A 15,281-nucleotide genomic window follows, 5' to 3' on the forward strand; every position below is an offset into this window, starting at 1 on the left:
CTGGGAAATCCTATGGACAGAAGAGCCTGGAGGGCTATGGTCCATCAGGTTGCAAAGAGTCAGACACAACTAAAGCGACTTAGCATGCATACATAAAAAGCAGCTTTCTAACTTACAAATAAATGTCTCAAGTAGCCACTCTGAGCCAGGATGTAATAATAATTGTTCCAGTAGCAGTTGTTTATTGTTTAATAAGTGAGAGCACTGTTTTATTGAGGCCAAGAACATAGGTTTGATACCTTGATACTTTTGATATTGTGATGTCTTCAGCTTGCCCTTTTGGGAGATCACAGTCTGCAAATAGGTAGAAATGATGATAAGAGAATCTAAGCACAGAGCCGTGGATAGACCAATACAAAGTTTTCCATAGCTGAACAATCAGTTCAGAGCACAGAGCCTGCTACAAATCACGAATCATACATTAGGAGTTTCCAGCATTAATATTTTCTTCTGAAGGGTTTTACCTTGTTGGGTTAAGTGAAAAGCATTTGTGTGACAAGTGTCTAGATTTCAGCATTCTTTGCTAACTGAGGATATTATTGGATAGACCAGTGTGTTGGGTTTCTAATCAAAGGACTGAGACAGTTTTGCATCTGTAGCCAAGAATGAGTAGAGATTCACCTCAACCTCAGTGTTTCCAGCCACTGATCACTGAGCTAAGCAATATACGATCTTGAGTTATGAGAGAATATTTCATTTGGCCGAAAAGCAAACAGGATTTATTCCAAAGGAAATATTCTAGATATTGAAAAAAAGCCAGTTGAGTATTTTATTGAATTCAAAAATTGTAAGATTTTTGAGATTTTTTTGATTTTTCTGTCTTGGCAGGTTTTTCAGATTTGCCAAAGAACTTTTCACCAATTTATAAAGGAAATCCAAAGCCACATGATAAACATAATCCAGGAAGCATTAAGCTGAAAGTCAATTCCACTCTTGATCTTCAACACTAGATTCTTTCACATTTAGTTCTTATCCAAGAATTTGAGACTCCTCTCAAGAGTTTTATAGGTTGGAGTGTGTTGTTGTTGTTGCTGCTGTGTTGTTACTGCTGCTTCTGTGTACAGAAAGAGCTAGCTGACATGTTGTATCATCTTGTGGTCTCTTCAATCAAATTGTTGTTCAAATGTAAGATAGTGTTAAGTTACTAAAATATATTGAAGCCCTTTTTGATGCTGGGGCTAAAAGACAAGTGTTATGCTTATGTCATAGGTTTTCTGTGTAAAATGAGAGATATACTGTTACACCTCAAACACAGAAATGTGATATATAGCCCACAGTAAAACCAAATCTTCTTTAAATTTAATTTTGTTTTTAGTTGTAGGATAATTACTTTACAATATTGTGATGGTTTCCACCATACATCAACATGAATTAACCACATTATACACATGTCCCCTTCCTCTTAAACCTCTCTCACACCCCTCTAGGTAATCACAGAGCACTGGCTTTGGGTTCCCTGCATCATACAGCAAATTCCCATTGGCTGTCTATTTTACATATGGTACTGTATATGTTTCAATCTCTTTCAAGTCATCCCACCCTCTCCCTTCTGAGCTCTGACCAAAAGTCTGTTCTTTATGTCTGCATCTCCTTTGCTGTCCTGCAAATAGAATTATCAGGACCATCTTTCTAGATTCCATATATATGCGTTAGTATACAATATTTAGCATACAATATTTGTCTTTCCCTTTCTGACTTATTTCACTCTGTATAATAGGTTCTAGCTTCATCCAGTTTATTAGGACTGACACAAATGTGTTCCTTTTTATAGCTGTGCAGTATTCCATGTGTATATACGGAACAACTTCTTTATCCATTCATCTATCAATGGATATCTAGGTTGCTTCCATGCCTAGCCATTGTACATAGTGCTGCAGTGAACACTGGGTACATGTGTCTTTTTCAATTATGGTTTCCCAGGGGTATACGCTGGGTCATATGGTAGTTTTATTCCTATTTTGTAAAGGAATCTCCATACTGTTCTCCATTGTGGCTGTATCAATTTTCTTTCCCACCAACAGTATGAGAGGGTTCCCTTTTTTCCCTTTCCAACTTTTATTAAAACCAAATCTTTGTCATAGCAAAGTACTATAAAGATCGCAGGGAGGTTGTATTGAATTTAGCTCTGTGCAATAAGTGTGTTATCAACTAATAGATATGTTATCAGCTAATAGATATGTTATCAACTAATAGATATGTTATCAACTAATATTTTCCCAACTGCTTTTCAGAGAAACAAGGACTCAAAGTGTATGTGTACATGCATGTGTATGTGTATACCTGCATGTGTACTGAGCATGTGTGCCACAAAGTTAACAGTTATTCCACTCTCAGGTAGAATGCCTACCACTGAAGAATTCAAAGAGCTGAAAAACAATACCAAGTACACCCTTTATTCTTGTTGTTGTTTAGTCTCTAAGTCATGTCTGACTCTTTGCAACTGCATGGACTACAGTGTGCCAGACTTCCCCATCCTTCATTATCTTCTGGAGTTTGCTCAAAGTCATGTCCATTGAGTCGGTGATGCTACTATTTTTGGTTGAGCCATTGCTTGATTTTAGTGAACAACTGGGTATACACTCTAATAACTTTTCCAGTTCTTAACCTGCTTGATTTGGACAATGCTCACACTTATCAAATCAACTTACTTTTTCCCTTACTCTTATTTCCCATATTCAATCACAAAAAAACAATGAGAAAATCTTCATAGTTTCCCCAATAAAATTTGTATTATAGTCTATCAAAGAGAAGGTCTCTATGTATTCAGGTTCTTTCATCCCGAATTCTTTATTTTCCTTATGCTCCCAGTCTGCTTTCCTTTAATCTTTAACTGATTCTACTGGATGCTGAACAAGTGGACATGTAATACTTTTGTATTTTTCATGAATTTTTACATAAAAGGTGTCCTTTTCTTGTTGAGAATGCCATATGATATTATTTGAAATATTACTTACATGTGTATTTTGGAACCTGATACCCAGGGCTTCTGGGTTGGTGCTAGTGGTAAAGAATCCACTGGCCATTACAGGAGACAAAAGAGAGGTGGGTTCGATCCCTGGTGGGGAAGACCCCCTGAAGGAGGAAATGGCAACCCACTCCAGTATTCTTGCCTGGAGAAGTCCATGGACAGAGGAGCCTGGCAGGCTTCAGTCCATGGGGTTGCAAAGAGTTGGACATGAATGAAGCTACTTAGCACACATGCAACTGATACCCAGACTTAATATTTCAGAGTATCCAATATTATTATTGTTTAACATTGAGCACAGCCAAAGTGCCAAGAATAACAGAATTTACTAAGAATTTTTGCCTACAAAGTAAATCTGAGAGAAACGGTTCTGAGGTAGGCTGTGAAGGATTTACTGTTTAATCAAATAGTTCTTTGTCAGCATGCAACAAAGAGGTGTTCCAGCTGTATCCTAGTCCAATTTATACAAGTGTTGTTCATTGTTGACATGCATAAAGAAACTTATTAAAAATGAAATGTCTCAATAGAACTTTAAAGTGTCTGCCTATATTTTTCATGTCCTTTTCCAGTACATTGGCACAGAAGACTGTTTATGTTTTAGCATTCTTTTGTCATATTTTGTAGTCTGTAATGTTAATGTATTTTCAACCAGATAGAAAATATTGCACAAAGAACTATTCATAAGACAAATATATTAGAACAAATATCATGTCTATCATGTTTATAAATTATACAGTCGCCAGCATCTGTTTTCTGTTAGTCCTTCCCCCACACCCACAGCACTGCTGATCATAAAAGATTGGGATTGAAAACATCTTAGAATCAGTCCAGAAACTCCATTTGGAAATGGATGCAATTGCAAGAGTGTGGATGCAGTTCAAAGTGAGGAATGCTTCATGTTGGAAACCTGCTTCTCCATGTGTAGTGATTTATTTCTTAGAGGATTTCCTTCATCAGGCGAATATTGCTTCTCACCTGGATCCTTGTGGGGCTGAAACTGTCAATCAGATTAAGAGTTGTGGCTTATATCTCTGGAGAGAGGGATTAAGTGCGAAGTTAAGCCACATCTCCATTTATTTACATGGACTTCCCTGGTGGCTCAGTGGTAAAGAATCTGCCTGCCAATGCAGGAAACACAGGTTCAATCCCTGTGTTGGCAAGATCTCCTGGATAAGGAAATGGCAACCCATGCCAGTATTCTTGCCTGGGAAATCCCACGGACAGAGGAGTCTGATGGGCTGCAGTCCATGGCGTTGCAAAAGAGTCGGACATGACAGAGTGCCTAAATGACAACAAGAAAAACCACTTATTTATTCAACAGAAAATAAGTACTGAAAGTGAAGTCGCTCAGTCGTGTCCGACTCTTTGCGACCCCATGGACTATAGCCTACCAAGCTTCTCCGTCCATGAGGTTTTCCAGGCAAGAATACTGGAGTGGGTTGCCATTTCCTTCTCCAGGGGATCTTCCCCACCCGGGGATCGAACCCAGGTCTCTGGCATTGCAGGCAGATGCTTTACCCTCTGAGCCACTGTCCCTAAAGACAGTCATTTCTTTTTTTTTTTATTGTTGATAACATTTTCAGTTCACTTCAGTCACTCAGTTGTGTCTGACTCTTTGTGACCCCATGGACTGTAGCATACCAGGCCTCCCTGTCCATCGCCAACTCCTGGAGTTTACTCAAACTCATGTCCATTGAGTCGGTGATGCCATCCAACCTTCTCATCCTCTGTTGTCCCCTTCTCCTCCTGCCTTCAATCTTTCCCAGCATCATGGTCTTTCCAAATGAGTCAGTTCTTCGCATCAGGTGGCCAAAGTATTGGAGGTTCAGCTTCAGCATCAGTCCTTCCAGTGAATATTCAGGACTGATTTCCTCTAGGATGGACTGGTTGGATCTCCTTGAAGTCCAAGGGACTGTCAAGAGTCTTCTCCAGCATCACAGTTCAAAAGCATCAATTCTTCAGTGCTCAGCCTTCTTTATGGTCCAATTTTCACATCCACACATGACTACTGGAAAAACCATAGCTTTGACTAGATGGACTTTTGTTGGCAAAGTGATGTCTCTGCTTGTTAACATGCTGTCTAGGTTGGTCATAGCTTTTCTTCCAAGGAACAAGCGTCTTTTAATTTCATGACTGCAGTCACCATCTACAGTGATTTTGGAGCCCAAGAAAATAAAGTCTGTCACCGTTTCCATTGTTTACCCATCTATTTGCCATGCAGTGATGGGACCGGATGCCATGTTCTTAATTTTCTGAATGTTGTGTTTTAAGCCAGCTTTTTCACTCTCCTCTTTCACTTTCATTAAGAGGCTCTTTAGTTCTTCTTCACTATCTGCCATAAGGGTGGTGTCATCTGCATATCTGAGGTTATTGATATTTCTCCCAGAAATCTTGTTTCCAGCTTGTGCTTCATCCAGACTGGCATTTCGCATAATATACTCTGCATATAAGTTAAATAAGCAGGGTGACAGTATATAGCCTTGGCATATTTCTTTCCCAATTTGGAACGAGTTCATTGTTCCATGTCCAGTTCTAACTGTTGCTTCTTGACCTGCATACAGATTTCTCAGGAGGCAGGTCAGGTGGTCTGGTATTCCCATCTCTTAAAGAATTTTCCACAGTTTGTTGTGATCCACACAGTCGAAAGCTTTAGGGTAGTCAATAAAGCAGAAATAGATGTTTTTCTGGAACTCTCTTGCTTTTCCTAGGATACAACAGATGTTGGCAATTTGATTTCTGGTTCCTCTGCCTTTTCTAAATCCAGCTTGAACATCTGGAAGTTCTTTGCCAATAAGTATATATCCATAAAAATATCTTGATCAGCATATATTTAAATTTCATATGTATAACTTGCTTTCTACCATTATCATTATGTTTTGAAGGTTTATCAATTTTGTACCTCTACTGTGTTCAACTTCTGTATTTTGTTTTTTGCATCATATGAACACACCAAAATTTATATATCCACTTTCCTATTGATGTACATTTAGGTTGGACACACACATACACATGCACGTATCAATGAATATATTTTGAAATGTTCTTAGTCTTTTCTGTTTCATATGGATTTTAAGGTCAGATTTTCAAGCTCTATGAAAAAGGTTATTGGAATATTGACTGTAATTACATTGAATTTACACAACTAGTAGAGGAAAATTAACATCTTAATGATTTTGAGGTTTGTGAGCCATGAGCATAGTAGTCTCTCCATTGATTGAGTCTTTGTATGTGTCCTTCAATTCAAAAGATTTTAAATTCTTGCATGAAAGGACATTGAAGTTTTTTTTTGCAAGATATGTTATTATTATGAATGGGATCTTTTTTTAAAAAAATTGTACGTTCTACTTATAGTTGGCTGTGCCTGATATATAGCCATGCTGCTGATTTTTTTCTGTTAATCCTGTTTACAGTAACTTTGCTATCCTCTCTTCCTGTTTTCATAGTTCATCTGTATATTCAGTTTTGTATCTTCCTCTACAGGCATTGGAGAAGGAAATAGCAACCCACTCCAGTATCCTTGCCTGGAAACTCCCATGAACAGAGAAGCCTGGTGGGCTGCAGTCCATGGGGTCACAAAGAGTTGGGCACGACTGAGCGACTAACACTTTACTACAGGCATTAAACATTTTATATTGTAATTGCTTTATTGTGCTAGCTAAGTTATCCAGTACCATACTGAATTAGAAGCAGTAGTTAACTGTGGTACTTCTGACTTTAAGGGAACTATGTTATTTTATTACTAAGTTTGATGCTTATTTTAGGGTTTTGGTAAATCACCTTTATCATATTCCGTAAATTCCCATCTAGTCCTATTGTGCTAAGAGATTATATTATAAATAGGAAATATATTATAAATATATAATATTATATAATACTATTTCTATATATAAGATGATAGTTTTTCTTTAATCCATTATGAAATGAGACTAAAGTCAAATGGATTAATTCAGTGATCAATTATTTTAATAGATTTTCAAAAGTTAAACCATCCTAGCATTCATGCCTACTTTGTTGTAATTTCTTATATTTGTATGTATCTGGTTTGATTTCCAGATCTTTTATTAAAGATTTTTGCATCCATGTTTATAAGTGAGATGAGGCCACAAAAAAGTCCTTTCTTCTTTTCTCACCTTACTTTGGAACCAGATTATAGTAGTCTCATAAAATAGTTCAGGAAGTCTTCTCTCTATTCATGTTCTCTGGTGTGACTTAAAATAGAGATTACCTGTCTCTTAGAAGTTTCACTAAATATACCTGTAAAATCATCTGGGCCATTTTCAATGTCTTTAAGATCTATCCAGGCTTTCGGTTTCTTCTCAAATCCATTTTTTTCTTGAAAAATCATCTACTTCATCTATGATTTCAAACTTACTGTCATAAAATTGTTTATAGTACTTTTTCATTTACTTTTATATTTTAAACTTTAATATTTATTTTCATCATTTCCTTTCTTTTTTTCTTATTCTATTTTTTCAAGGCTTTCTCTACTTTATTATTCATGTCAAAGACACAAATTTTGGTTTTGTTCATCTTCTCTATTGTTTCTTTGTTTCTCCCTTCATTAACTTTTAGCTCTATTATTGTTTCCTCCCTTCTACTTATGTGTAATCTTTTTTCTTACTCCTTGAGTTGGATGCTTTGTTCATTAATTTTCAATTGTTCTTTTCTACTAAATGTATGAAAAGATATAAGTTTCCTCTAAGTTACTGTCTAAGCTGCATCCCACAAGTTTTTATAAATAGTATTTTCATTGTTACCCAGTTCCTAATTTCCAATATAATTTTTATGTGATTCATGAATTATTTTACAGTATATTTTTAAGGAGCACTTTTCTGCATTTTTGCTTTTGCTTTTTGTTCACTGATTTCTAATTTTAGTGCATTTTGCTGAAGCAGCATGATCTGTATGGTGTAGAATATTTGTCATTTGTTGAACTTTCCTTTGTAAACTAATAATTGTCTGTTTTCTGGGTATTCTGTATGTTCTTGAAAAGAATATGTGTTTATAGTCATAGCTTTGGGGTTCTATACATGTTCATTATATTAAAGTTTTTAATTGTACTATTCAACTTTTCTACATCCTCATTAATTTTTTATCTTTTTATTCCTGATGGTGAAATTTTCAATTTGTCTCATTACAAGTATGTCAAGGTTTGCTTTATATATATTGAAGCTATATTTTCTTACAGGATCACAATTGTTACCTCTTCCTGGTGAATTAATCCTTTTATCATTATATAATGACTCTATCCATAATGATCTTTACACCTTGAAATCTATTTCATCTGATAATATTGTAGCTACTGCAATTTTCTTGGTACTTTACTACCATGCTTTTTTCTCTTATTGATAACTTTTCTGTATTAGTATGTTTCAGCACACCTCTTATTAACAGAAAGAACAAAACTACATTTTCTGTTTCACTCAGTTCCAGAGTCTCAGTCTTTTAAACTGCAAGTTCAATTTGTTTTTATTTACTATGATTACTGACATGTTTGGATTTATATCCTATATCCTTCTCTGTCTCCTATTTACATCATTTATTTTTTCATTGACTTTTACCCTTTTTCTGCCTTTTCTCTGATTACCTAGGTTATCTTTATTCTTATTCCTCTATTTCTGGTTAGGAAATTATATATTCAGTTTATGTTCTTTTGCATATTATCTTTAACTTCTTAACATTTCTTTAAAACATAATACACATACAGAAAAGGACAAAAGTGCTAGGTGTACAACTCAGTGAATTATCCAGATAGGAAACACCTGTGGTAGAATATATTCTACCACCAACAGCATGTGTTTACTCTATCTTTCGATTAAAAGAAGTTCTTAATTTTGATATTGTCCAATTTTATCTTTTATCTTTATGGTTAGCATTTTGTGTACAGTTTTTAAAAATTTTTTGTGTGCTAAGGATCATGAAATTGTTTTTTAATGTTGTGTTCTAGAAGCTTTGTCAATTTATTTTTAGTACATTTTATCTGGAATTGATTTTGTATATAGGATTTGGTAGAGATGAATTTTTCTTAAAGGATATTCAGTTTCCCAGAACCATTTCAAACAGTAGTCATTTCTCATTTGCCTACAGTACCACCTTTACCATAAATCAAGTATCCTTGTATGTATGGATCTATTTTAGGAATCTATTTACTCTGATTGGTCTATTTGCCATTGTACCAATGCCCACTGTCTAAATTAACATAGCTTTATAATGTCTTCCTATCAGCTAGAGTAGGTCTTTTCACCTTATTCTTCTCCTTTCTTTGACTGATCAATATACACATAAACATACAAACACACACATACAACTGCTGAGATGTTGATTGGGGATGTATTGAATCTGCAGGAGAATTTGGGGGAAATTGGCATCTTTAGTTTTGAGTTTTTCAGTTCATGAACATGTTGTAGCTTTCCATTTATCCAGTTTTTCCACTAGTTTATCTCACAAATTTTAATAATTTTCCAGTATAGGTCTTACAAATATTGTGTTAAAATTATTATTAAGCATATTAATTCCAATAATATATACAGATACTTTTTGTAGTTTGTATATGCACAATCATACTATCCTTGAATAATAATTGTTTGTTCCTTTTCAATTTTTATACTTCTTTTTTTTCCTTTTCTTACATTATTGCACTGGCTAGGACCTCAAGAATTAGGTTGTATAGAAGTGATGATCATAGGCATCTTTGCTCAGTGTCAATAATAGAAGAAACGATTTCAACATCTCACAATTAAATAATGTTTTTGTTGTGGGGTTTTTATAGCTTATCTTTATTGGTTAAAGTTGCTTTTAGTCTTAGTTTGCTATTTTTATCATGAATGAATGTTTAGTGTTTTATGAAATACTCATTATGTATCTGTGAAGATGATCATATGAGTTTCATCTTTTACTCTATATATATGATGAATTGCAATTATTGATTTTCAAAGTTTAAAACAATCTTGCTTTTCTAGAATAAATACAAATGGGTAATTATATGATTTCCTGTTATGTAATACTAGTTTTGCTGTATTTACAGAGTTTTTACATCCATATTTATGAGTGAGATTAGCCAGTATTTTTTCTTATAATATCATTGTCAGATTTTTACATCAAGGTTATGTTGACCTCATAAACACACTATGAAGTGTTTTCTTTTTTCCTATTCTTTGGAAAAGTTTATTCAAGATTGGCAATTTTTCTTCCTTAAAATTTTGGTATATTTACAAATGAAGTTATCTGAGATTGTAATTTTTGCGGGGGGATATTTTTCATTGTTTATTAAGATTTTTATAGAAAATACTGTTTCCTTGTTTTCCTTGTGTGCATTATTGTAAGCTTGATTTTTCTGGGAATTTATCCATTCCACTGACAGTTTTAAATGTATTGACAAAAAGTTATTTGTGCTACCTTCTTATGATGTTTTATGTCTGAACAATCTGCAACAATGTCATCTTTTCCATTCCCAATATTAGTTATTTGGGCCTTCTGTATTTTCTTCTTCGTGAGCCCCATCAGGAGTTTATCAATTTTATTAGTTTATGCAAATCATCACATATTGGCTTTGTTGATTCTTTCTATCACATATTTATTCCTATTTACTTAATTTTAGCTTTTAAAATTATTATCTTCTTCCTTATACCCTCTTGGAGTTTCCTTTGCTCTTCTTTACATAATTTCTTTGAATTGGATGCTTGGGTCATTGTTTTTTCAGCTGACTCCCCTTTCTATCATATAAATGTTCCTATACATATGGACTGAGTTATATTACACAAATTTTTACATATTTGTTGTTGTTGCGTTGCTAAATCATTTCCGATTCTTTGTGACCTCATGGACTGCAGCACGCCAGATTCCTCTGTCCTCCACTGAGGACATTTTCATTCATTTCAAAATATTTCCTTATTTCCATGATGATTTCTTCTCTGTTCTATAGTTCATTCAGAAGACTATTTCTTAATTTCTAAATTATGTGGATTTTATAATTATCTTTTGTTACTGATTTCAAGTTTAATTCCATAGTAGGGAGAAAACGTGTTTATATAATTTCAGTACTTAGAAATACATTGAGACTTGCTTTACAACCCAGCCTATGGTCAATATTTGTAAATGCTTTCTGTGTACTTGAAATTTCTGTGTATGTTGTAGTTATTTAATGCAGTATTCTGTATTATCAACTAGATCAAATTTGTTAGTCATATTCTCAAATATTACATATGCTTTCTGAGTTATCTGCTTGTTCTGTCAGTTAATGAGAAAGGGAATCATAAAAATCTCTGACTATAATTGTGAATCTGTCTTTTTCTCTTTTTTGTTCCTTCACTTTTGCTTCAATATTTGGCTTCAGTACTGGAAACTTTTCAGCCATTATCTAGTCAAGTATTTTTTCTGTACCCATAAGATTGACAAAAGCTCTGCTCAACCTTTGAGCCTTCCAGCTGCATCCACCAGAACTGACAGATATTTCTAGAAGAGAAACATCTATAAATGTCAGACACCTCTCTGGGTTATCATTTTCTCCTGGAAGTTGGCCCAGTAACCCTTTACTATTTTGTGAATTCTAGTAATATTCAACAAAATTTTAAATATTTTTTGTCTAGGTTTTCTAGTTCTTATCAGAAGAGAATAGTAAAAATTACTTAGGTCACAATCACTTTTCCACTTTTATATGCATACTTGACAAAGTATCTCTTACCTAACTCCTGAAGAATATAAGGCTTTAGAAATATTGCACACAGGGGATTCCATTGCACCTAATATGATAAGGTAATATTTTATTTCACTATTGTTTTCTAATCCCCCAGTTTTATAATTATTGTTATTATGTAGTCAATGCTTCCTTGCCATCTCTCTAGGCTAGTGGATAGTTTATTAATCCCCATCTATTGAGGTTGCAGTTTTTCAAGGGTTGTCCTTGCTTTCTGCAGAAGTTTCTGCTCCAACTCCCTATCTTAAATGGGCCAAAGACCTCATCTCTTTTCCCTTTGTGGACACAGATACCCAAGCTCCTAGTCATTACTGGATATAATAACCCCTCTAGGCTGCCAGAGGGTTGACTTACATGCTTACATGTTTGTATGTTAGCATCTGCTTTCCATTGGCATTTGAGAATTTCTTTTTCTCATGAACTAAGACAGGCAATTTTAAAAAATATTATATTATATTATATTCAACATTCCTAACGGTTTATGTTGAGGTGGTTTAAGGATAGCCTAGTCTGCCATTTTGCTGATGCTATTCATCCAGTCCTACTACTTTTCAGGAAATCATCAGAATAATGCTACTCCTCTGTGTCTAAAATTTATAGTCGTATAAAGCAATGTATGCAAAATGTTTGCCTCTAATTGCTTCAGTCAGCTCTGGTTTGATTGCCTTTGACCTATTTAGTTCCCTAATCTTAGAAAGGCCCTTTCATTTCAGCTTTTAGTGTCTTGAGGGAAGCCATTAAGGGGAATATAATTACAATATCAAGTTCACTACAAGAACTAAATTTTAAAATACAGATTATCAATCAGAGATTCAGAATCAAGATATACAATGTTGGCACTAATTCAAGATTAACCTACTTGAGCTAGCATTTTTTAGGGTAAGTCCCCCTTTTTTTGGTATTTTCTTGGTCCTGGAATTTTCTCACAATCTGGTGATCCCACACACAATTTTCTATTCACTTTTCCACCCAGTCCAACCTGCCTTTACAACTACTACTTTATCAATACAGCTCTTCCTAAAGTTGCCAACAATTTCCATATTGGTAAATCTAATGGGTACTTCTCTGCCCACTGACCTCTCAGCAATATTTTACATGTAACTGAAACCTCTAGGTGGCATTTTGGGCACTCCAAGGAGCTCCAGTTCTTTGTGTCTCAGCTCAGAAAGAATTCAGTGAGAGGCAAAGTGATATCTAAGGAGTAATTTATTAGTCTAGGACCTTTGTGAGGCTTGCAAGTAGGTGAGCAAGAGGGTGCCCCGCCCTGAAAACTTAGTGGGTCACAGTTTTATAGTCAAAAGAAAAATGGACGGGGAACACTGCCTTCTTCCTCATTCTTGAATAGACATCACACTTCCATCATCAGTTTCTCCTCCATGTTTGGTGAGGGAGTATTCTTGTCCCTACCTAGTCAAGCCAGGACTGTCATGGTGCTATGGAAATGAGCAAAAAGGTGGTAACTTATGCTAAAAATGGTAAATCATCTCATTTCAGTTCAGTTCAGTCACTCAGTCATGTCCAACTCTTTGCGACCCCATGAAACGCAGCACGCCAGGCCTCCCTGTCCATCACCAACTCCCGGAGTTCACTCAGACTCACGTCCATCGAGTCAGTGATGCCATCCAGCCATCTCATCCTCTGTCATCCCCTTCTCCTCCTGCCCCCAATCCCTCCCAGCATCAGAGTCTTTTCCAATGAGTCAACTCTTCGCATGAGGTGGCCAAAGTACTGGAGTTTCAGCTTTAGCATCATTCCTTCCAAAGAAATCCCAGGACTGATCTCCTTCAGAATGGACTGGTTGGATCTCCTTGCAGTCCAAGGGACTCTCAAGAGTCTTCTCCAACACCACAGTTCAAAAGCATCAATTCTTCGGCGCTCAGCCTTCTTCACAGTCCAACTCTCACATCCATACATGACCACAGGAAAAACCATAGCCTTGACTAGACGAACCTTTGTTGGCAAAGTAATGTCTCTGCTGTTGAATATGCTATCTAGGTTGGTCATAGATAGTAATAAAACTCACTTGGATTCCAGAATATTCTCTTTTTCATTCACCCCAAACCTATGGCATTCTTTTGACAGGCTTTTATCTCCTTTCTGCCCCTCCAGCAAGGGAGTTTCATCAAGAAACAGTCTAACCAAACTTTTATTTTGGCTTTCTACTGTCATGATTTTATTAATATTCAGTGTGCCTCAAAAAATAAGTCAGTGAGACAGAAGAGAGAAACTGGACAGAACTGGTAATACATATTGATTACATTGGCTAAATATTGAATGGCATTTTGAGATAAGAAGATGTATAATAATCAATCAAGAGTCATTCTAAATATTTAAAATAAATGCAAATATCGTTAGTATGATCAGGGAAACCAGTTGATTACCATCATTGGCAGCTTTACCTCTTGTGTATTATGAATTGTATAGAAAGTTATCACCTTTCTGATTGTAAATCCTGTCTTCCCAAATGAAGTTAGGATACTATTTTACTATGTGTGTTTTCCCCAGTGATTTCTTATAGCATCACAAAAATCTCTGCAACAAAATTTCTGTGGTCCTAATGAATTTTTAGTGAAAACCACTTGACATTTGTTTGCCACTGACTTCATTTCTGAGCCTTGAATGCTATTTTCATTTTTTAGACTCCTCAAAAGCAAGATGATTTAGAGTTTATTTTATACATAGAGACATAATTACCTTTTTTTAATAGAATTATTTGTACATTCACTCACATGCTAGAAGTCTTTGTGACCTTTTGAATATAGGTATAGATGGAAATTTTGGTCATTGTAATGTGTTTTTGAAAGAGTAGACTTTGGTTGTAATAAAATATGTAAATATATCTTCTTTAAATTCCCTACAGAGCTGTGTACCATGGAGTGTGGTAGCCATGGAGTCTGTGCAAGGGGAATTTGCCAGTGTGAAGAAGGTTGGGTTGGACCAACATGTGAAGAACGCTCCTGTCACTCTCACTGTGCTGAGCATGGCCAGTGCAAAGATGGAAAATGTGAGTGCAGCCCTGGATGGGAGGGCGACCACTGCACAATTGGTAAGTACTTGAAACAAAGTACACTGGATTAACTGAGAAAGTAAAGCAGTCTAACAAATCAATCACCAGGGATTTTGTAGACTTTGAAATGGGAGGAGAGAAGTAGGAGGGTTGGCCATAAGTTTGAAAGTTTCTTTAACTAGGAGGTTTCCTGTTTTGAGGATAATATTTGATTTACTTCTTTGCCATTTTCTTCTTCATTACTTTGGTATTCTTTGTATTTTCTGCTTTCAAGTGTTTTGAGTTACTCAAATGAAAGATGATACATTAGAATAGTGTCATTAGTTAATAAGAGAAGGGCTTTTGTTGTAAAGGTAGCATTCACTGGCCATTTTTCCTTTTGAAAAGTATGAATTGTTTTGGTTGAAAGTACTTAGATTGCCTCTAAGTCCCATTTCATTAAATGGCACTACTTTATCAGCGGCCATTCAATAGCATTAAGGACTATCTTTAGTGCATAAGGCAGACACTCCTGACCTACCATCAAAAGAACATCTGTGTTGAATTGTTTATTGGGTAGTATAGATACTTTGTAACAAAGCATCCAGGCTGTGTCATCCCTCATCACCAATTTCACA

At 35.4% G+C, this 15,281-nt stretch overlaps 1 protein-coding gene across 6 annotated transcripts in view; it reads left to right on the top strand.

Moving 5' to 3' along the window:
• TENM1 (teneurin transmembrane protein 1) overlaps window positions 1-15,281 on the top strand; it is a 908,231-nt gene that overhangs the window by 688,968 nt on the left and 203,982 nt on the right. For all 6 annotated transcript variants that reach the window (XM_027535180.1, XM_027535182.1, XM_027535183.1 and 3 more), the window contains one exon: window positions 14,518-14,703. In XM_027535180.1, coding sequence (XP_027390981.1) covers window positions 14,518-14,703 — 186 coding nt within the window. The remainder of the gene's footprint in view (window positions 1-14,517; window positions 14,704-15,281) is intronic.

The sequence above is a fragment of the Bos indicus x Bos taurus genome, chromosome X (genome assembly GCF_003369695.1).
Source record: "Bos indicus x Bos taurus breed Angus x Brahman F1 hybrid chromosome X, Bos_hybrid_MaternalHap_v2.0, whole genome shotgun sequence".
NCBI classification, from domain to species: Eukaryota; Metazoa; Chordata; class Mammalia; order Artiodactyla; family Bovidae; genus Bos; species Bos indicus x Bos taurus.